Genomic DNA, 19964 nt, shown 5'->3' with positions numbered 1-19964 from the left:
TGCTGAGGGAGCTGTTGATGTCCTGGGGAGGTTACTCTGCAAGAGCTTGGAAAGGTTCTGGTGCCTGGGGGCTCTTCCTGATGGATGAAAGGGACCCCATGCAGTTTTTTCTTGTGTAAGATCAAGAGAGAGGATCTGGAAATTAAAGCCTTGATAGGTTGAACTTATTCCAATGCTGTGGTCCATTTGGATTTCTCAACTTTACATGGAAATGTACTCTGTCATTTAAAGTGTGTTTCTTAACCTCTTTAAGAAATCAAATAAACAGGTAACCAATGATATTGATCAGGTTTCTCCCAGGCTGATCTGTGATGTGACTTTGCTTATTCTGCATCCAAGCCCTATGGTTTCGTAACTTATATCCTGTCCGTTGTAATATTTTGTTCCAGTTAGGAAGAAAAAACCACTAATTGCTACTGGATGATCATTGTGATCCTGTTTCCTCCTCGGTCATGGTGCTGGCATGTCTTTGTGGAATTCTGTGATTCTGTGTCCTTCTCTACAGGCTGTGTCCATCTGACCTTGGCAGCAGTTTTTAATTTGAGGATTAGAGGCCAAAGTATTGGTGTTGGTATATGGTATTATTGGTTTGTGTCAGGTGCGTAGAAGATGACAACAAAGTCTACAAGAATTGGGGTGTTATGAGTGAGGTCATGCCATGGAACACTCACAACTTCTGCTTTGTCCATTCTTCCCTTCTCGCAAAAATAAACCTTGCACGTCTCCCATTTCTAATCACAAGGATCTTTGGTCCCCTCAACCTCTTGCTGTTCCTGCACTGTTCTTGCTTCACTAAGTCCATGTCTGTTTTCCACTGTGAAGCCAAGGACATCACCCTAAATCAGATATACTTATCTTTGAGGAGACAGAAAGTATCAATCTGCTAGAAACTAGAAACCCTTTTCCAGAAGCTCTTTTGCTGCAAGGATTCATGGCCGTCTCTTGAACCTTTTGGTCTTTATAGGTGTCCCTATTATGGTCCCTATTTTGTCACCTATTGGTGACAATAATGACATTCTCACATCTCAAATTAACCACCAGCTAGTCCTGCTGGCCACACTTCTTTCTATGCAGCCCAGGAAATGGCTGGTGGCCTGGGCTGAAAATTCACGTTGCTGTTTCCTTTTAAGATTTTGGTCCACCAGAACCCTCAGGTCATTCTCTGGTGGAAGTGCTCTTAAGGATTCCCTCTCCAAAGCTGTGCTCGTGTCTGGGACTGTCCCGACCCATGTGCAGAACCTTGAATTTGGACTTGTTGAACCACAAGAGGTTCTTATGTTCTCAACATTCCCAGTATCCCTCCTGATGGGATCCCTCCATGTTCTTGTGTCAGCTGCCTCATTTTTGTGGCAACTGCAAACATGCTGAGGGTGGTCTCAATCTCACTGGTCATCTCCTTGATAAAGGTATTCAAGAGCAGCAGTCCAAGGCAGAGGCCTGGAGGCCTCGTCACTGGCCTCTGCCTGTACAGACAGCCACTGACCATCACTCTCTGTTCCTCATCCATTCATTAGACCTCTTTGAAGCCCACGTGTCTGCAGTTCAGAGATAAAGATGTTATGTGTGACTGTGTAAAAGGCCTGACAGAAGATCAGGAGGACAGCAGTTGCCCTTCCCTCGGCTGCCAAATAATTCTAAGAGGGAAGGACCTTCTGTTCCTGGTGGAGCATAAATGGATCTCCAGGTCATCAAGATCCATTAAAAAAAACTACAGCAGTTATCAGGACAGGATTAGGAACAGAAATAAAGCAGGTTGAGGGAGTTGGCCCTCCTGTTCCCCACCACAGGTGAGGCTGCATGGACATGAACATAGTTGACCAAGAGTAGTGCAGGGCCACCATGACACTGATGGGAGTGGAGGATCCTTAAGATGAGAAGAAGCTGAGGAGCTGGGAGTTCTTCCAGGCAGGAGGCAAGAATGCAAATGGGACACATTGTCAATATGCCATAGAATGACCTCACTGATGACACCCCAATGCTTGTAAGCTTTGCTTGAATCTTCTACATGTCCTGGCAAGCACCATCAACAACAACATGGTCTCTAATTCTCGTAGCTAAAAAGTATCACCAAGGTCGGGTGGAGATGGCCTCAGGAGCAAAACATGAAATTGCACAATTCCACAAAGGAACAATCAAACTATGCAAAGAAGGAAAGAGGAGCTTGCTAGATGTCCCTTACTAATTATTGGGTTTTGCTTACAGGAACAAAACAATAAGACTTATAAGTTATGACACCTTATGGCTTGAATGCGGAATAAGTGAATTGATGTCACAGATCAGTTTGGGAAAACAGGGATCAAGCCTGGTTTGTTGTTATTTATAGGATTTATGAATGAAGCCAAGGAATATACTTTAATTGAGAGAGTACATGGTTGTGTAAATTTCAGAAATGGAATATGTTCAGCCTAAATAGCCTCTATTTTCCAGATTCTCCCTCTTTCTCACATAGAAGACACAAGAGAATAAACTCTATTTCAAAAATCAGGAGCAGCTCCCACCTGTTTTGGAACCTTTCCAAGATATGTCTCAGTGACCTCCCCAGGACATCAGAAGCTTCCTCAACACTTCTGGGTGCAACACAATGACTGATGGACATCCAGCAGCACAGAAGAGGAAACCAGTCTTCACAGGGCACCCACAAACCACAGAACATGAGGCCCACAGAATGACCAAGCTGATGACACTGCATTTCTGCTGGGTTCTGGTTGTTTATTCAGCCTTCCCTGACACACATCTCACAATCAAATCCACCCAATTATCATCTCTGAAAGCTGCCGCCAAGGTCAGATGGACATGGCCTCAAGAGCTGGATATGACACTGCAGAGTTCTGGGAAGGAAAAAACTCCCCACCTCATGACTCACCAGGCCAGGCAAGACCTGTTGGCCAGTGAATGCCCCAAGGCCATGGGACAAGGCTGTCCCACCCTTCCAGGACCAGCATAAAAGCCAGCCCAGAACCTCTCATACTCTCACAAGCTCCTCCTGACTCCTTCTCCTCCTGTTCCTGCTGACTACCAGGTGAGACTCAAACCCCCAACCCTCCTGCTCCTGCACCCCTGGCCCCTCTCCTCCAGCATGCTCAGCCCCAGCCTCAGCAGCCCTCACGCCTCCCCACAGCCCCACAACAGCCTCCACACTCCCTCGCCTCCCAGCCCCTCACAGCCCTACACCTCTACCCTTCCTCATCTACCTCTCTTCCAGGACCCTCCACACCACACCCATGGCCTGCAACAACATCTGCCGACCCTGCGGACCCACCCCGCTGGCCAACAGCTGCAACGAGCCCTGTGCCCTGCAATGCCAGGATTCCCGCGTCATCATCGACCCTGCCCCTGTGCTGGTCACCCTGCCAGGACCCATCATGACCTCCTTCCCCCAGAGCACTGCCGTCGGATCCACCTCCTCGGCTGCTCTGGGCACTGAGCTCAGTGCCCAGGGACAGCCCATCTCTGGTGGATTTGGTGGCTATGGCCTTGGCTATGGCCGTGGATTTGGCTATGGGCTGCGAGTCCTGAGCTGCTATGGCAGAAGGGGCTATGGCTACAACTGCTGAGGGCTCTCAGCACCACTCCTGATGGCCACTTTCTGGAAGACATCTCAGGCATTGAAGATGCCTCTCTGATCAAGGCTCTCAAAGGGGCTCAGCTCTCCCAGCTCCTGCTCTCAGAGCACCAAGCAGGGCAGTAGCCAAGGGGCCAGCCTGGGCTGCCTGCAAACATCACCTGTCACTCTCTTCCTCTTCCTCCATTCCTTGCTCTGCATGGCCCCTTTGTCTAAGTGCACTGTCTTCTGCTGCACACCCCTTCTCCCAAGCCAGATACCATGCGACACCACCACTGGGCTACTCCCTCTGCAAGGCAGAAATTCTGGCACAACCTCCAGCAAGCAAAGCAGATTTGCTGATGGTCGTCCTGCTTGCACTTCGGACCATCTCCCTTCCACTGGCTGCTCCTGAGTTTTCACTGGTCTACCTCAATAAAATTTTCCTGCATCATAACTTCAGAGGAGTCCTTCTTCTTTCTTCTCCCAAGACTCTTCCAATCCCTTCTCAGTACTGTACTGGGGTTGTAGAGACCACGGGGGTGGGTGAAAAAGTGCTCCAAGACCTCTTTCACATGTTACTTCCCCAGTTCCACGACCCGCTGGTGGACTTGCACTTCCAGTGGATTCCATCAAACCTTCAGCTAGTGAATCACAGGCTTGGATACACTAATGGAGATCTATCCCTGCCTCTGACACAAGCCCCTCATCACCCCCCAGGATGTGTGTTCCTTTTGGCTGGACACCAACCTGGCTGACCCTCATCATCTTTGAGGCCTCCATCCGCTCAAGCAGGTCCACATCTTCCTTGTCTTTGTGAGCTCAGAGTTCAACACAGAACTCTGAGTTTAGTACAGGAGAGCAGAGGGTGAGATCACCCCACTTTCTTGTGCTGCCCACACTGTGGGAATGAGCCAAGGACACAGGAGGAATTTCTGGTCAATGAGTGCACATGGCTGGGGTACATCCAATTCTTCATCCAACACCTGAAATCCTCCTCCTTGGGGCTGCTCTCAATCCCCTCATCACCCATCCTCTATCGTGCATGTTTGGGATTGATGCTTTGTGAAGGCTGACCTAGATCAGGGACTAAACAGAGTTAAAGAATAAAGTAGGGATTTATTAGAAGGCTTTAATGGATACACCTTGGGCAGCACAAAAGCCCGGCCAGGGCTACATCCAAGATGAACCCAAAATGGTCACAAAATGCATGACCGGTCACAGGGTCTCGCACTTTTATAAGTTCTGGTCCATTTGCATATTGGAGTTAATTGTCCAATTACAGCTTTAGCTTATGAAATCCCATCGTTCTTGTTTTTCTCTCTTCAGTCCACTGTTGTTTATGCCCTTGGACCTGAGATTTGGATTGGTTGTCCTTGGTCCCCAATGAGAGAAGGAATTGTTTTGTCTCCCTACTCAGTGAAGAGAGCTTACTATCCCTCACTATGAAGCTCCAAAGTACACACTAAAGCAGTACAGAATCTAAAAAATATAAAAGCTAAAACCTGAGGCATCAGCTCCATTCCAGGTAAGGGAGATTCTGCCCATCTGCTCTTCTCTCCTCACATTAGTGAACTGTGTTTATCTCTGGTTTACTGGGAGTCAGGAAGACAAGACTCTGCTGGATAACAGGCAGAGTATGACCTTGAGGATGATCTGGGGCTGAAGGCTTGGGACAGCCATTGGCCATGACACTGGGAATTTTTCCAGACAGCTACTCTGTCAAATCATAAAGTGGGGAGTGTTTTGTTTCCCTCAGCTTTCCTGTGTCATGTCCAGCTATTGGGGTTGTGTCTGTCTGACCTTGGCAGGCAAATTAAAAGCTGTCCATTGGCAGTCCATTAAAAGGTGGCATCTTTTAATGAGCCTGGTATTGGTTCCGGCCTTGTTGGATGAGGGGATAGGGAACAATATCATGTACCTGGACTTGTGCATATCATTTGTTCCTGTACCAGAAAGCATCTGTGTATTCACTCTGGAAAAATGTGGAGCTGTGGTTGGACCATGTGGTGGATAAGGAGTGGATGGGATGGTCAAAATCAAAGAGGACAGTTTAAGTCAAACTGTTGTGGCTCCATGTAAGTGCAGAAAAAGGATAACTGGGGACAGGCTGAAACTCCTATTGGGACCAGTATTATTTGCCATCTTTGTCAGGGACATGGACGGTGGGATTGAGCGGGATGTTCAGCAAAAATCACAGACCAGAATAAGCTGAGTAATGTAGTTAGTTATCTGGAGGGAAAGGATGGTATTCAAAGGGGCTGGAACAGGTTGGGGCAGTGGGATATTGTCATTTTCATGAAGCTGAAGGTGGCCAAATGCAAGCTACTTCACTTGGTTTAGAGCAATGCCAAACATGGCTGTAGACTGGACAATGAAGGGGGTTGAGAGCAGCCTAGAGGAGAAGGAACTGGGATGTTGGTGGATGAAGAATTGAACATGCCCTAGCCATGAACACTCACAGACCACAAAGTCCCCATATCCTGGGCTCATCCCTACTGCATGGGCAGCAGAGAGGGGAATTCTGTCCCTCTGCTCTGCTCTTCTGAGACAGGAGATGTGTACTCAGAAGACATGGACATGCTCCAGCAGAGGTGTAGATGATGAGGGTCTGGAGCAACTGTTGTCCAGTCAAAGTGAAAACAAGACCCATACACAGAGTCTATCAGAGCCAGGGATAGATCTGCATTCCTGTATCCAGGCCTGGGATCAAGCAAGTGAAGGGTTTGTGGGATCCAAGGGAAGAGCAAAGTGTGACACTGTGTGCCCATGAAGGAAGAGGACACTTCACAATGTACAATGCAAAAGAATTTTATTGAGGCATAAAGAACAGTGAGAGTCATGAGCAGTAAGTGGAAGAGAACCGGCTGAGGCACAAGGAGAGCAACCACCAACCAAGGCCCTTGGCTTGCTGGTGGTTTGGCCAGAGCATCAAGGATTTCCTGCCCCACAGTGGGAGCAGCCCAATGGTGGAGGTGCCCGACACTCTCTGGCTTGGGAGAACGGGTTTGTCCAGAGGGGACTGGACAGAGTCAAAGGGGAAATGCAGAGCAGGGAGCAGGATAAGAGCAGGGGGCAGATGGGCCATGTTTGCAGGCAGCCTGGGCTGGCTCCTTTCTTTGTGCTCTGAGAGCAGAAGCTGGAAGTGCTGAGCACATTTGAGAGGAGGGTTCCTGGCCCAGAGAGGAGTCCTCAGTGCCTGAGATGAGTTCCAGGAAGTGGGTGGTTGGTGTCAGGAGTGGTGCTGAGGGTCCTTAGCAGTTGTAGCCATAGCCCCTTCTGCCATAGCAGCCCAGCCCATAGCCATAGCCCTGCCCGTAGCCGAAACCACAGCCATAGCCAAAGCCGTAGCCAAAGCCACCAAATCCACCAGAGATGGGCTGTCCCTGGGCACTGAGCTCAGTGCCCAGAGCAGCCGAGGAGGTGGATCCGACGGCAGTGCTCTGGGGGAAGGAGGTCATGATGGGTCCTGGCAGGGTGACCAGCACAGGGGCAGGGTCGATGATGACGCGGGAATCCTTACATGGCAGGGCACAGGGCTCGTTGCAGCTGTTGGCCAGCGGGGTGGGTCCGCAGGGTCGGCAGATGTTGTTGCAGGCCATGGGTGTGGTGTGGAGGGTCCTGAAAGAGAGGGGGGGTGAGGCAGGGCAGGGCCTGTGGGGGTGTGAGGGACAGAGATGCAGGAGGGTGAGGCATTGTGGAGGCTGTTGTGGGGCTGTGTGGAGCATGAGGGCTGCTGAGGCTGGGGCTGAGCGTGCTGGCAGAGAGGGTCCAGGGGTGCAGAAGCAGGATTGTCAGGGTCTTGAGGCTCACCTGGTTGTTGGCAGGAGCAGGAGGAGTCAGGAGAAGTGTGTGAGGGAGAGAGGTTCTGGTCTGGCTTTTATGCTGGTTCTGGAGGGGTGGCACAGTCTTGTCCCATGGCCTTAGGGCATTTTGGAGGCAGCATCTCTTGGATGGCCCAGCCTGGTGAGTCATGAGGCGGGGAGTGTTTTCCTTTATGCAATTCTGCAATTCCATGTCCTGACCCTGAGGCTGTGTCCATCTGACCTTGGCGGCAGCTTTTAATTGCAAGAATTATTGACCGTTTTCTTGTTGCTGGTGCCTTTCAGGACATGTAGAAGATTCAGACAACCCTGAGGACAAATGACGTGTCATCAGTGAGGACACACCATGGAATACTGACATCATGTCCCATTTGCCTTATTTCCTTCTTCTTGAAAGAGTCCTTGGCTCTGTCAACTTCTCTTTATGTTAAGGGTATCCAGTCCCATCAGTCTCCTGGAACTGCTCTTTGTCAACCATGTCCATGTCCTTGTTGTACTCTGCAGCCCCACCAGTGGTGCACGACAAGACAGTTGACCTCCTCATCTTCCTCCTATTACTTTTGTTATTACGTAGTTCCTAATTCCCTCCTGGTAATTGCTGGAACTTTTTACATCAAAGGGTCCATGGGCACCTCATGACCCATTTATGCTCGATCAGGATCACAAGGTGGAATGCACCTTGACAAGGGAATGGCAACCAGAGTCATGTTCCTGGAATTCTAACAGGGCCTTAAACCAGTTTGAAGATAAGGATATCCTTATCTTTAAACTGCAGACACATGGGTTTGAAGGATTGACTAACCAGTGGATGAGTAATTGTTCTCCTCATGCTGCTTCTTCTCCTTATCCTCCACAAGGTTTCCTTTCCATGTGTCAGTCACAGCCCAGCAATGGGACCCCTCATTGTGACCTTTCTTGGCCCAGAGCACTATGGATGGACCCACACAAGACTGTGAGGAGCATAGGACCCCTCCCTAAGTCATATGGATTGCTTTCCCATCTCCAATATCAAAGGCCAGGAATATAGACAAGCCTGGAGAGATGCAGCCAAGGTAGGAAGGAAGAGAACGTGATCAAAGGTGCAGATGCTCACCCCAGAACAGCTGCAAAGCTTAGAGCAGCGTAAGAAAGGGAGCTGAGGTTGTTTAGCCTGGAGAAAAGGAGACTCAGAGGTGACCTTATCACTCTACAACTTCCTAAAAGGTTGTTGTAGTCAGGTGGGGGTTGGTCTCTTTCCCCAGGTTCTGACAGAACGAGAGGACACAGTCTCAAACTGCATCAAGGAAAATATAGGTTGGATATTAGGAGAAGGTTTTTCACTGAAAGAGTGATAAAGTACTGGAATGGTCTGCCTGGGGAGGTGGTGGAGTCACCATCCCTGGATGTGTTTAAAACAAGACTGGATGTGGCACTCGGTGCCAGGGTTTAGTTGAGGTGTTAGGGCATGGTTTGGACTTGATGATCTTGAAGGTCTCTTCCAACCCAGTGATTCTGTGAATTCTGTGAATTCTGTGAAAAGCTCTTTGAGGAAATGGGGTCCCTCTTCACCACACACACACAAAGCACAGCACACCAGTGCCGTGGGGTGACCTCACTGATGACGCACTGTCTCCACAAAACTTTGGTCACATCTTCAAGCTATCCTGACATAAACCATCAACATTTAACCTCTAATAATCACATGTAAAATCTACCACCAAGGTTGGACAGACGCAGCCTCAAGAGAAGGATGTGGAATTGCAGAATCGCACAAAGGAACACCAGCACCATGACAGAGAAGGAAGGAACAACTCACTAACTGTCCATTAGTAATTACTCATTTTTGCTAATAGGAACACAATGTTACATTTCCAGGATAAAAGTTATGAAACTCTTTGGCTTGAATGCAGAATAAATAAATTGACATGGCAAACCAAGCTGGGAAAGAAAGGATGGGCCCGGATTTGTTGTTGGCTATTGGATTTCTAAATGAGATCAAGAAATACGCTTTCAATGATAGAATGCGTATAGAAGGCTTGTTGGGTAAATTTTAGAAATCTAAACAGACTATAACATCGGAACAAGTGCAGTCTGAACAGCCTCTACTATCCAAGATCCTCTCTCAATCCCATTCAGGAAACAAGAGCAAGAGCCCAGTTTCATCCATCAGGAAACACTCCTAGGCACTGGGACCTTGCCAAGCTGTTGCAGAGTGACATTGCCAGGACATCAGCAGCTCCTTCAGCATTCCTGTGAGAAACACAATGACTGATGGACATCCAGCAGCACAAAACAGAGTCCCAGTCTTCACAAGGCACCCACAAACCACATCACACAAGACACACTGATGACACTGCACCTCTGCTGGTCTCTGCTTGTTTATTCAACCTTCACATTTATGTATCTAACAACCAAGATCAATTCTCACTCTAAAGCTGCCTCCAAGGTCAAATGGAAACAGCCTCAAGTGGAGGACATGGAGTTGAAGAGTTACAGGAAAGAAAACACTCCCCACCTCATGACTCAGTAGGCTGGGCCAGCCAAGAGATGCTGTGTAATAAATGCCCCAAGGCCATGGGACAAGGCTGTCCCACCCCTCCAGGATCAGCATAAAAGCCAGACCAGAGCCTCTCTCAATCCCACACTTCTCCTGAAGCCTTCTCCACCTACTCCTGCAGACAGCCAGGTGAGACTCGAGCCCCTGGCCCCTTTCTTCCAGCACGCTCAGCCCTAGCCTCAGCAGCCCTCATGCCTCCCCACAGCCTCACAACAGCTTCCACACTCCCTCACCCTCCTGCATCTCTGTCCCTCACACCCCCCCCCCCCCACTCTGCCTCCCCCCCCTCTCTTCCAGGACCCTCCACACCACACCCATGGCCTGCAACAACATCTGCCGACCCTGCGGACCCACCCCGCTGGCCAACAGCTGCAACGAGCCCTGTGCCCTGCAATGCCAGGATTCCCGCGTCATCATTGACCCTGCCCCTGTGCTGGTCACCCTGCCAGGACCCATCATGACCTCCTACCCCCAGAACACTGCTGTCGGATCCACCTCCTCGGCTGCCATGGGCACTGAGCTCAGTGCCCAGGGACAGCCCATCTCTGGTGGATTTGGCTTTGGCTATGGCCTTGGCTATGGCCGTGGATTTGGCTATGGCCTGGCAGGCCTGTTGCCTCAAAAATGCCCCAAGGCCATGGGACAAGGCTGTCCCACCCATCCACAACCAGCATAAAAGCTGGCCTGCAGCCTCCCTCCCTCACACTCTTCTCCTGGCGCCTTCTCCTCCTGCAGACTACCAGGTGAGACTCAAGCTCCTCACCCTCCTGCCCCTGCACCCCTGGCCCCTCTCTTGCAGCATGCTCAGCCCCAGCCTCAGCAGTCCTCATGCCTCCCCACAGCCCCACAACAGCCTCCACACTCCAACATCTTCCTGCATCACCACCGCTCACAGCCCCCCACCCCCACTCTGCCTCACCCCCCTCTCTTCCAGGACCCTCCACACCACACCCATGGCCTGCAACAACATCTGCCGACCCTGCGGACCCACCCCGCTGGCCAACAGCTGCAACGAGCCCTGTGCCCTGCAATGCCAGGATTCCCGCGTCATCATTGACCCTGCCCCTGTGCTGGTCACCCTGCCAGGACCCATCATGACCTCCTACCCTCAGAACACTGCCGTCGGATCCACCTCCTCCGCTGCCGTGGGCAGTGAGCTCAGTGTGCAGGGACAGCCCATCTCTGGTGGATTTGGCTTTGGCTATGGCCTTGGCTATGGCCGTGGATTTGGCTATGGCCTGGCAGGCCTGGGCTGCTATGGCAGAAGGGGCTATGGCTACAACTGCTGAGGGGCCAGCCTTGGCACCACCCATGATACCAACCACCACTCCCAGGGGCACACCCCAACTACTGAAGATTCATCTCTGGGCAAAGGTTGTCAAAGGGCCTCAGCATTTTTAGCTTCTGCTCTCAGGGCCTCCATAGAGGCAGCAGCCAAAGGCCCAGCCCACACTGCCTGCAAACATGGCCCATCTTACTCCTGCTCTTCTCCTGCTCTGCATTGTCCCTTCTGCTCTGTCCAGTCCCCTCTGGACAAACCCCTTCTCTCAAGCCAGAGGAAGTTGAGCACCTCCACTGGGCTGCTCCCACTGTGGGGCAGGAAGGCCTTGGTGCTCTGGCTGAACCTCTCTCAAACAAAGAAGCTCGGCTGATGGTCATCCTTCTTGCACCCCTACTTGCCTTCTTTTTTCCAGTGGATGCTCATGACTTCATGCACTGTTCTTTTAGCTCAATAAAGTTCTCTTGCATTACAGACTCAGATGTCTCCTTTTCTTCACTGACACACACTGGCACACTTTGCCTTTCTGGATCCCTTGCTGGATCCCAGGCCTGGATACAGGAATGCAGGTCTATCCCTGCCTCTAATAGAAGCCATGTATGAGTCTTGTTTTCAGTTTGGCTGGACACCAGTTGCTCCAGACCCTCATCATCTTCCAGGGTCATCTACAGCTCTGCTTCAGCAGGTCCATATCTTCCATATCCTCGGGTGCCCAGAGTTGAACACACATCTCCAGTCTCTGAAAAGCTGAGCAGAGAGCCAGAATTGCCCCCTCACCTGCTGCCTATGCTGTGGTGATGAGCCCAGGACACCGAGGGGTTTTGTTCTGTGAGTTTTCATGGGCAGGGCATGTCCAATTCTTCATCCACCAGCACCTCAAGTTCTCCTTGGGCATGCTCTCAATCAACTCATTACCAATCTGTTATCCATTACTGAGATTGTTATGTGTCTGAGGGGACAACACTGCCCGGCTCATTATTTAGGATGTTGAACAGAGTTGGCCCCAGGGATCCGACTCCTGGGCTGCAGTACTGGGGATTCACCTCCATTTGTGCATTGGGCCACTAATCCTCAGCCTCTGGCCTCAGCCCTTCAGCCTCTCAGCCACTCACTCCACTCTCAGGCAACCTGGACCTGCTCAGCTGCTCTGATAATGTAGAATGGGAAGGACTCTTGAAGGCTTCACAAAAGGGGTGTGTCCAACAGCAGCACCAGCTCTCTCTTCATGCCCAGGCTGAGTCATTGGCACAGGGAAGACACACAGCTCAGCCAAGCACCATTTCCTCAAGGGAAATCTTCCAAGAGAAGTGGCCTCAGCTCTGGCCACTTGCCACATCTCAAGGCCCCAAAGGCCTGGCTCACCCCTCCCCTGTTGCTACTCCCATTTTCATGATGGGCAAGTTCTTCTTGAAAAGTTTGATGGGCTTCCAACACTGGTGAACGATAGAAGAGCAATTGATATTGTGTACATAAACTTGTGCAAAGCATTTCTTCCTGTGGCAGAGAACATCCTTATCTCTGACCTGGAGAGATGTGGAGTTGATAGCTGGAACATCAGCTGTGGGGTGGAAAATGGACAGCATGGTCTCACTCAGAGTTGTGGTCAGTGGCTCCATGTCTGTGAGGGGAACAGGGCAGCATGGTGACCTCCAGAGGCTCATATAGGGGCCATTATTGTTTCCCATTTTGTCAGGCACAAGGACAGTGGATTGAATGTCCCCTTAGCAAGAATGGGAATGACATCAAGGTGAGCAGTGTGGTTGATTGTCTGGAGGGAAGGGATGGCATCCAGAGAGCTCTTGACAGGTTGGGGTGGTGTGATTGTCATGAAAGTCAACAGGACAAAGTGAAACTTCCTAAATCTGAATGGGAACAATCTCAGTAATGGATATTGGATGGCTAATGAGTCAATTAAGAGCATCCTCAAGGAGAAGGACTTGGGGTGTTGGTGGATGAAGAATTGGACATGCCCTGGCCATGTGAACACGCCAAACAGAAACTGCCCATACCATGGGCTCATTGCCACCGTGTGGGCAGCGGGTGAGGAGGGAATTCTGGGCCTCTGCTCTGCTCTGGTGAGACTGGAGTTCTGTGCTCAGCTCTGGGGCCTCAAGGGTAAGAACCTGCTCACGTGGATTTGTAGAAGGGCTAAAGAGATAGTGAGGGACTGAAGCAACTGCTCTGTATCCAATGGAAAAACATGGCCCAGGAGGGGGTTGTGTCAGAGGCAGGGATAGATCTACCTTAGTTTATCTAGTTTATCCGGGTGTAGGATCACACAGGTGAAGGTTTTGTGGTATGCACCAGAAGAGCAAACTGTGCCAGTGTGTGCCCATGAAGGAATAGGAGACATAACAATGCTGCAATGCAAGAGAATTTTATTGAGGCAAAAGAAGAGTAAGAGGTCATTAGTGGCAAGAGAAAAGGGAGCTGGTCTGAGGTGGAAGTAGGGTGACCATCAGCCGAGCTCCTTTGCTTGCCGGTGGTTCAGTCAGAGCATCAAGGCCTTCCTGCTTCGCAGTAGAAGCAACCTGATGGTGAAGATTCCCAATGGTCTCTGGCTTGGGACACGGGATTTGCAGCAGAGGAGACTGGATAGAGCTGAAAGGGTGTGGGAGAAGAGCAGGAGGCAGATGGGCCATGTTTGCAGGCAGCCCGGCCTGGCCCCTTGGGTACTGCCCTGCTTGGTGCTCTGAGAGCAGGAGTTGGAAGTGCTGAGCCTGTTGACAGCTTTGACCCAGAGAGGCGTCTGCAACACCTGGGGTGTGTTCCAGAGAGTGGGTGGTTGGTGTCAGGAGAGGTACTGAAGGCCCTTAGCAGTTGTAGCCATAGCCCCTTCTGCCATAGCAGCCCAGGCCTCCCAGCCGATAGCCAAATCCACAACCATAGCCCAGCCCATAGCCAAATCCATGGCCATAACCAAGGCCATAGCCACCAAATCCACCAGAAATGGGCTGTCCCTGCACACTGAGCTCAGTGCCCACGGCAGCGGAGGAGGTGGATCCGACGGCGGTGCTCTGGGGGAAGGAGGTCATGATGGGTCCTGGCAAGGTGACCAGCACAGGGGAAGGGTTGATGATGACGCGGGAATCCTGGCATTGCAGGGCACAGGGCTCATTGCAGCTGTTGGCCAGCGGGGTGGGTCCGCAGGGTCGGCAGATGTTGTTGCAGGCCATGGGTGTGGTGTGGAGGGTGCCTGGAAGAGAGAGGGGTGAGTCAGGAAATGGGCATGGGGATGCAAGGAGCGAAGTGTCAGCTGGATGAGGGAGTGTGGAGGCTGTTGTGGGGCTGTGTGGAGGTGTGAGGGCTGCTGAGGTTGGGGCTGAGAGTGCTGGAAGAGCAGGGTCAGAGGTGCAGGAGCAGGAGGGTCAGGTTTTTGGAGCTCACCTGGTAGTCAGCAGGAGAAGGCGTGAGGAGAAGTGTGTGATGGAGAGAGGCTCTGGGCCGGCTTTTATGCTGGTTGTGGATGGGTGGGACAGCCTTGTCCCATGGCCTTGGGGCATTTTGCAGACAGCATCTCTTGGCTGGCCCAGCCTGGTGAGTCATGAGGTGGGGAGTATTTTCCTTTATGCAATTCTGCAGTGTCATGATTGGTTCCTGAGTCTGTGTCCATCTGACCTTGGCAGCAGCTTTAGAGTGAGAGTTGGTATATGGGAAGTTTTGATTGTTTGATGTGTGTCAAGAGGGCTGAATAAACAACCAGAGCCCAGCAGAGTTGCGATATCATCAGTGAGGTCATCTTGTGGAACACATCCTGTGGTTTGTGGGTGCTTTGTGAAGACTGGGACACTCCTCTCTGTCGCTGGATGTCCATCAGTCACTGTGCTTCTCCCAGGAATGCAGAGAGGGAACTGCTGATGTCCTGGGGAGGTCACACTGCAATAACATGGAAATTTTATTGTGCGTAGGACTGTTCCTACTGATCAAAGAGATCTCATGGCCTTGTGTCTTGAACTGAATCAAGAGTGAACATCTGGAAAAGTAGAGGCTGTTCTGGTTGAACTTGTTCTGCTGTCATGGTCAATTTGGAGTTCTCATCTTTACTTGACATTGTACTCTGTCATTTAAAGCAAATTCCTTGACCTCATTAAGGAATCCATTAAACAACCCAGCTTGATCTTTTTTTTCCCAGACTGGCTTGTGATGTCCTTGCCTTTAATCCACATTCATCCCATAAATTTTCATATCTCATATCCTTTTATCCTTAATAATCTCTTCCTGCTAGAAAAACCCAGTAATTACTAATCGTTGGTCAGCACAGTCGTCTTCCCTCCTATGTCATGGTATGGGCATTCCTTTGTGGAATTCTGCAGCTCCATGTCCTTCTTTTGAAGGACATCTGACCTTGGCAGCAGGTTTTAAGTGTCTTAGGGGTTAACGGCAGGTGTTGATGCCGTGTGTCATGGTGGGCTGAAGACACATCCAAAGCCTTGGAGAGTTGAGGTGTCATCAGTGAGGTCACCCCATGGCACCGCTGTGTCCTGGTTTTTGGGTGCATTATGAAGTGGGGCACCAGACCATCACAGCTCTGTCAGGATTGTTTGGCTTTGCAGGAGCACTGCTTCTAAGGAAGTGCCCTTTCCATCACGTTGTCTCCATTCCCATCACGTTGCCAACATTCAGAGCCTGTCTATATTCCCAGCCTTTCCTGCTGGAGATGGGAAATCAATCCCTGTGATTTAGGATGGCCTCCCATGCTCACCAAAGTCTTGAGTTGGTTCATCCGTAGCGCTGGTCTCAGCTGTGACCAGCAAGGTCACACTGCGGGGTTCCACTGCTAGACTGTGACTGACCAATGGAAAGGAAAAATGCTGAAGGATAAGGAGAACAAGACACATGAGAAGCACAGTTCCCCATTGTTTGATTAATACACCCTTGAAACCCACGTGCCTGAGCATTAGAAACGTTGAGGGAGTGGACTGTCCTCATCCCCACCACTGGTAGGGATCCCTGGAGAACAAGGACATGGAAATGTTTGACCAAGAGTGCTACAGAGGCACCATAACATTGACTGGACTGGGGTAACCTCAAAATGAGGAAAAGGCAAGAAAAATGGGAGTTCTTTCAAGCAAGAAACAAGAATCAAATAGGAGATGTCATCAATATCTGATGGTATGACCTTAAAGAAAACATCCCAATTACCCTAAGATTCGACTGAGTATTTTACATGTGCTAACACACCATAAAGAATGACATAATAGTCATCAGTTCTAGCAATTAAGATGTGCTGCCAAGGTCAGATGGACACAGCCTCAAGGGAAGAACACAGAATTGCAGAATTCCATAATGGAAAATACTCCCCAATTCATGACTCACCAATCTGGGCCAGCCAAGAGCTGCTGCCTCAAAAATGCCCCAAGGCCATGGGACAAGGCTGTCCCACCCATCCACGACCAGCATAAAAGCCAGCCTAGAGCTCTTCTCCCTCACACACTTCTCCTGACATCTTCTCCTCCTGCAGACAACAAGGTGAGCCTCATGCCCCTGACGCTCCTGCCTCTGCACCCCTGGCCCCTCTCTTCCAGAATGCTCAGCCCCAGCTCCAGCAGCCCTCCCCCCTCCCCACAGCCCTAAAACAGCCTCCACACTCCCTTACCCTCCTGAATCACAACCCCTCACATCCCCATGCCCATTCCCTGACTCACTCCTCTCTCTTCCAGGCACCCTCCACACCACACCCATGGCCTGCTACAACATCTGCCGACCCTGCAGACCCACCCCCCTGGCCAACAGCTGCAACGAGCCCTGTGCCCTGCAATGCCAGGATTCCCGCGTCATCATTGACCCTGCCCCTGTGCTGGTCACCCTGCCAGGACCCATCATGACCTCCTTCCCCCAGAGCACCGCCGTTGGATCCACCTCCTCCGCTGCTCGGGGCACTGAGCTCAGTGTGCAGGGACAGCCCATCTCTGGTGGATTTGGTGGCTTTGGCCTTGGCTATGGTCGTGGATTAGGCTATGGCTGTGGTTTTGGCTATCGGCAGGGCTATGGCTACGGCCTGGGCTGTTATGGCAGAAGGGGCTATGGCTACATCTACTAAGGGATCTCGGCACCGCTCCTGACACCACCAGCTCCAGCATCTGGCAACAGCTCCTGCAAGCGAAGAACCTTTGATGGTGTAAATCACACTAGATCCCGTCTTCTCCTTTCTCCTGTCTCTTCATTTTTGTGTCTCAATAAAGTTGTCCTGCATCAAACATGGTTTGCCTCCTGTTCTTCTGTAATTCCAGTGGTTTCTCACATCCTTGCCAAGCACATTCCATGCCTGAACAGGCCTTTGGGGTGTGTGCAACAACACCTTCCCTTAAAAAAATATGCCAAAACAACTAATAGAAACATCTGACATAGGAAGCACAGGAGGGGGCACCTTCCAGAACAAGACACAAAGCCATCACCTGATAGACCAAAGTCTTGAACACAGCCATGCTTTCCTGGGCGCAGCTCCTGTCAAGTCACTCCATGTCAGAAAACACTTGGCAAACTCTCTTCCCCACCAGGACTCTTGAACCCCTCCAGCAAGAAGAATCCAAAACTCCTCCACTAGGGCAGGAAATCTGGAATGCAAGTGCTTCAGCTCCCTGTTCCAGCAAGATCAACATGAGCAGGATTCCCAGCATAAGGGACAGTTCAGTATTGGCTCTCCCAGGGCCAACATTCCAACACCTTTTCCAGTCTCTGACAACACACAGAATTAGAAATTCTTGCCTTCCTTGCACTTGGAAAGCCATCTGTTCTCCCTTTGCCCTTGACCTCTTGTCCTGCACATGTGCACTGCTGAGAACAGCCAGGCTCATTCACCTTCATTCCCTACCAGCAGGGATTTGCACACACTGATGATACCGCCTGTCCACCCTTGGCCCCTGGGAGTCGCAGCTCTCTCAGTTTCTCATCCAGGAATGATTACCCAGCCTTTATGTAATCTTGGTTGTTCTGAACTGGTCACTATTCACTAATTCACTAAATTGATATAATTTTCAAACTAGGGAGACTAGAAATACACTCAACACCTCACATGGGACCTCACCAGTGCTCAGAAGACACCAAGAGTCTCCTCATCACATCATCTCCCTGCCTCATCACCACAGTTCTCCCTAGTCCTCATCTGGAGACTAGGGGTGCCTTTTCCCACAATGATCCAGGAACGATTCCTGCCCATTCCTTCTAATGCAGAACCACTCTGAAACATGTCTTCGGAGACTAAAACAAATGTTCCAAGTGACACCCAGATATTTCTTCCTGCCTGGCATGAATCCTCACATGAAAAAGCACTTGGCAGCTGCCCTGGCTGAAGTCCAGCAGATGTCCAGGACTCAACAAGTTTTCAGGGTTGGCCCAGTGGATGCCACTCCTGGGCTACAGCACTGGGGACTTGCTGCCATCTGGACTTTGGGACACTGACCACAAGCCACAGGCCCCAGCCCTTCAGGCCTTTCTCTGTCCACTATGCTGGGCACTGACACCAGCTGGACTCGCCTGGGCTGTTGAGGCTCATGCAATGCTTGTCTCCAACAGCCCTGGGCAACCTCCAAGTCCTCCTTCCAACAATCACAAGTGGCTTCAGCCTTTGGCACTCAGCCCAAAGGATGACCCAAAATATCAAAAACTTTGTAGTTAGACTATCATCCAAACATGCATTGAGAATGTCCATATTGAATGTGAGGTTCGAGATCAGACTATGCCAACTGGGATAAATGCGTGGAGATACGGAAGGCAATAGAAGGTGCAACACCTCCTCCTTGGTGACAGCTGCCAATCCTAGGCCAGCCTATCAGAACTGTCAGAAATTGGGGGTAATTTTTCAGGAGGCACCCACAAACCACAGCACAGGAGGGCCATGAGGTGACCACAGTGATGATGCTCCACCTCACCACAGCTTGGGTCACATCATCAGCCCTCTCTGACACAAACTTCATCAGAAAAATTTGACCTCTTAGTATTTGCAACTAAATATTGCCACCAGAGGTGGACAGAGCCTCAGGAGCAGGATATGGAATTGCACAATTCCCTCGGCCCCTGGGAGTCTCAGCTCTCTCAGTTTCTCATCCAGGAATGATTACCCAGCCCCTCAGTTTTCTTGGTGATTCTGAACTGGCCACTATTCACTAATTCACTAAATTGATATAATTTTCAAACTAGGGAGACTAGAATTATACACAACACCTCACATGGGACCTCACCAGTGCTCAGAAGACACCAAGAGTCTCCTCATCACATCATCTCCCTGCCTCATCACCACAATTCTCCCTAGTCCTCACCTGGAGACTAGGGGTGCCTTTTCCCACAATGATCCAGGAACGATTCCTGCCCATTCCGTCCAACCCAGAATCACTCTGAAAGGTGTTTTCAGGGACTAAAACAATTGTCCCAAGTGATACCCAGATATTTCTTCCTGCCTGGCATGAATCCTCACATGAAAAAGCACTTGGCAGCTGCCCTGGCTGAAGTCCAGCAGATGTCCAGGACTCAACAAGTTTTCAGGGTTGGCCCAGTGGATGCCACTCCTGGGCTACAGCACTGGGGACTTGCTGCCATCTGGACTTTGGGACACTGACCACAAGCCACAAGCCCCAGCCCTTCAGGCCTTTCTCTGTCCACTATACTGGGCACTGACACCAGCTGGACTCGCCTGGGCTGTTGAGGCTCATGCAATGCTTGTCTCCAACAGCCCTGGGCAACCTCCAAGTCCTCCTTCCAACAATCACAAGTGGCTTCAGCCTTTGGCACTCAGCCCAAAGGATGACCCAAAATATCAAAAACTTTGTAGTTAGACTATCATCCAAACAT

At 50.7% G+C, this 19964-nt stretch overlaps 5 protein-coding genes across 5 annotated transcripts; 3 read left to right on the top strand and 2 right to left on the bottom strand.

The window, feature by feature from the left end:
• Positions 1–3221: 3221 nt before the first annotated feature.
• LOC121333391 (feather beta keratin-like) lies at positions 3222–3554 on the top strand. The gene has a single exon (XM_041399673.1). The coding sequence runs from the start codon at positions 3222–3224 to the stop codon at positions 3552–3554; it is 333 nt and encodes a 110-aa protein (XP_041255607.1).
• A 3241-nt stretch (positions 3555–6795) lies between these two features.
• Positions 6796–7143, bottom strand: LOC121333393 (feather beta keratin-like). Its single transcript, XM_041399675.1, has one exon. The coding sequence runs from the start codon at positions 7141–7143 to the stop codon at positions 6796–6798; it is 348 nt and encodes a 115-aa protein (XP_041255609.1).
• A 3711-nt stretch (positions 7144–10854) lies between these two features.
• LOC121333384 (feather beta keratin-like) lies at positions 10855–11190 on the top strand. Its single transcript, XM_041399666.1, has one exon. It carries the CDS (start codon positions 10855–10857, stop codon positions 11188–11190), a length of 336 nt encoding a protein of 111 aa, XP_041255600.1.
• Positions 11191–13993: 2803 nt separating this feature from the next.
• Positions 13994–14356, bottom strand: LOC121333389 (feather beta keratin-like). Its single transcript, XM_041399671.1, has one exon. The coding sequence runs from the start codon at positions 14354–14356 to the stop codon at positions 13994–13996; it is 363 nt and encodes a 120-aa protein (XP_041255605.1).
• A 2504-nt stretch (positions 14357–16860) lies between these two features.
• LOC121333374 (feather beta keratin-like) lies at positions 16861–17220 on the top strand. The gene has a single exon (XM_041399655.1). The coding sequence runs from the start codon at positions 16861–16863 to the stop codon at positions 17218–17220; it is 360 nt and encodes a 119-aa protein (XP_041255589.1).
• Positions 17221–19964: the final 2744 nt, after the last annotated feature.

This window comes from Onychostruthus taczanowskii, unplaced genomic scaffold (assembly GCF_017590055.1).
Source record: "Onychostruthus taczanowskii isolate IOZ18803 unplaced genomic scaffold, ASM1759005v1 scaffold169, whole genome shotgun sequence".
NCBI classification, from domain to species: domain Eukaryota; kingdom Metazoa; phylum Chordata; class Aves; order Passeriformes; family Passeridae; genus Onychostruthus; species Onychostruthus taczanowskii.
Note: the sequence above shows the minus strand (reverse complement) of the source record. Positions and strands in the feature narration are given on the sequence as shown.

What these genes read in the sequence shown, in the direction of transcription:
- LOC121333391 (XM_041399673.1), top strand. Translation starts at nt 3,222, where the DNA reads ATGGCCTGCAACAACATCTGCCGACCCTGCGGACCCACCCCGCTGGCC.
- LOC121333393 (XM_041399675.1), bottom strand. Translation starts at nt 7,143, where the DNA reads ATGGCCTGCAACAACATCTGCCGACCCTGCGGACCCACCCCGCTGGCC.
- LOC121333384 (XM_041399666.1), top strand. Translation starts at nt 10,855, where the DNA reads ATGGCCTGCAACAACATCTGCCGACCCTGCGGACCCACCCCGCTGGCC.
- LOC121333389 (XM_041399671.1), bottom strand. Translation starts at nt 14,356, where the DNA reads ATGGCCTGCAACAACATCTGCCGACCCTGCGGACCCACCCCGCTGGCC.
- LOC121333374 (XM_041399655.1), top strand. Translation starts at nt 16,861, where the DNA reads ATGGCCTGCTACAACATCTGCCGACCCTGCAGACCCACCCCCCTGGCC.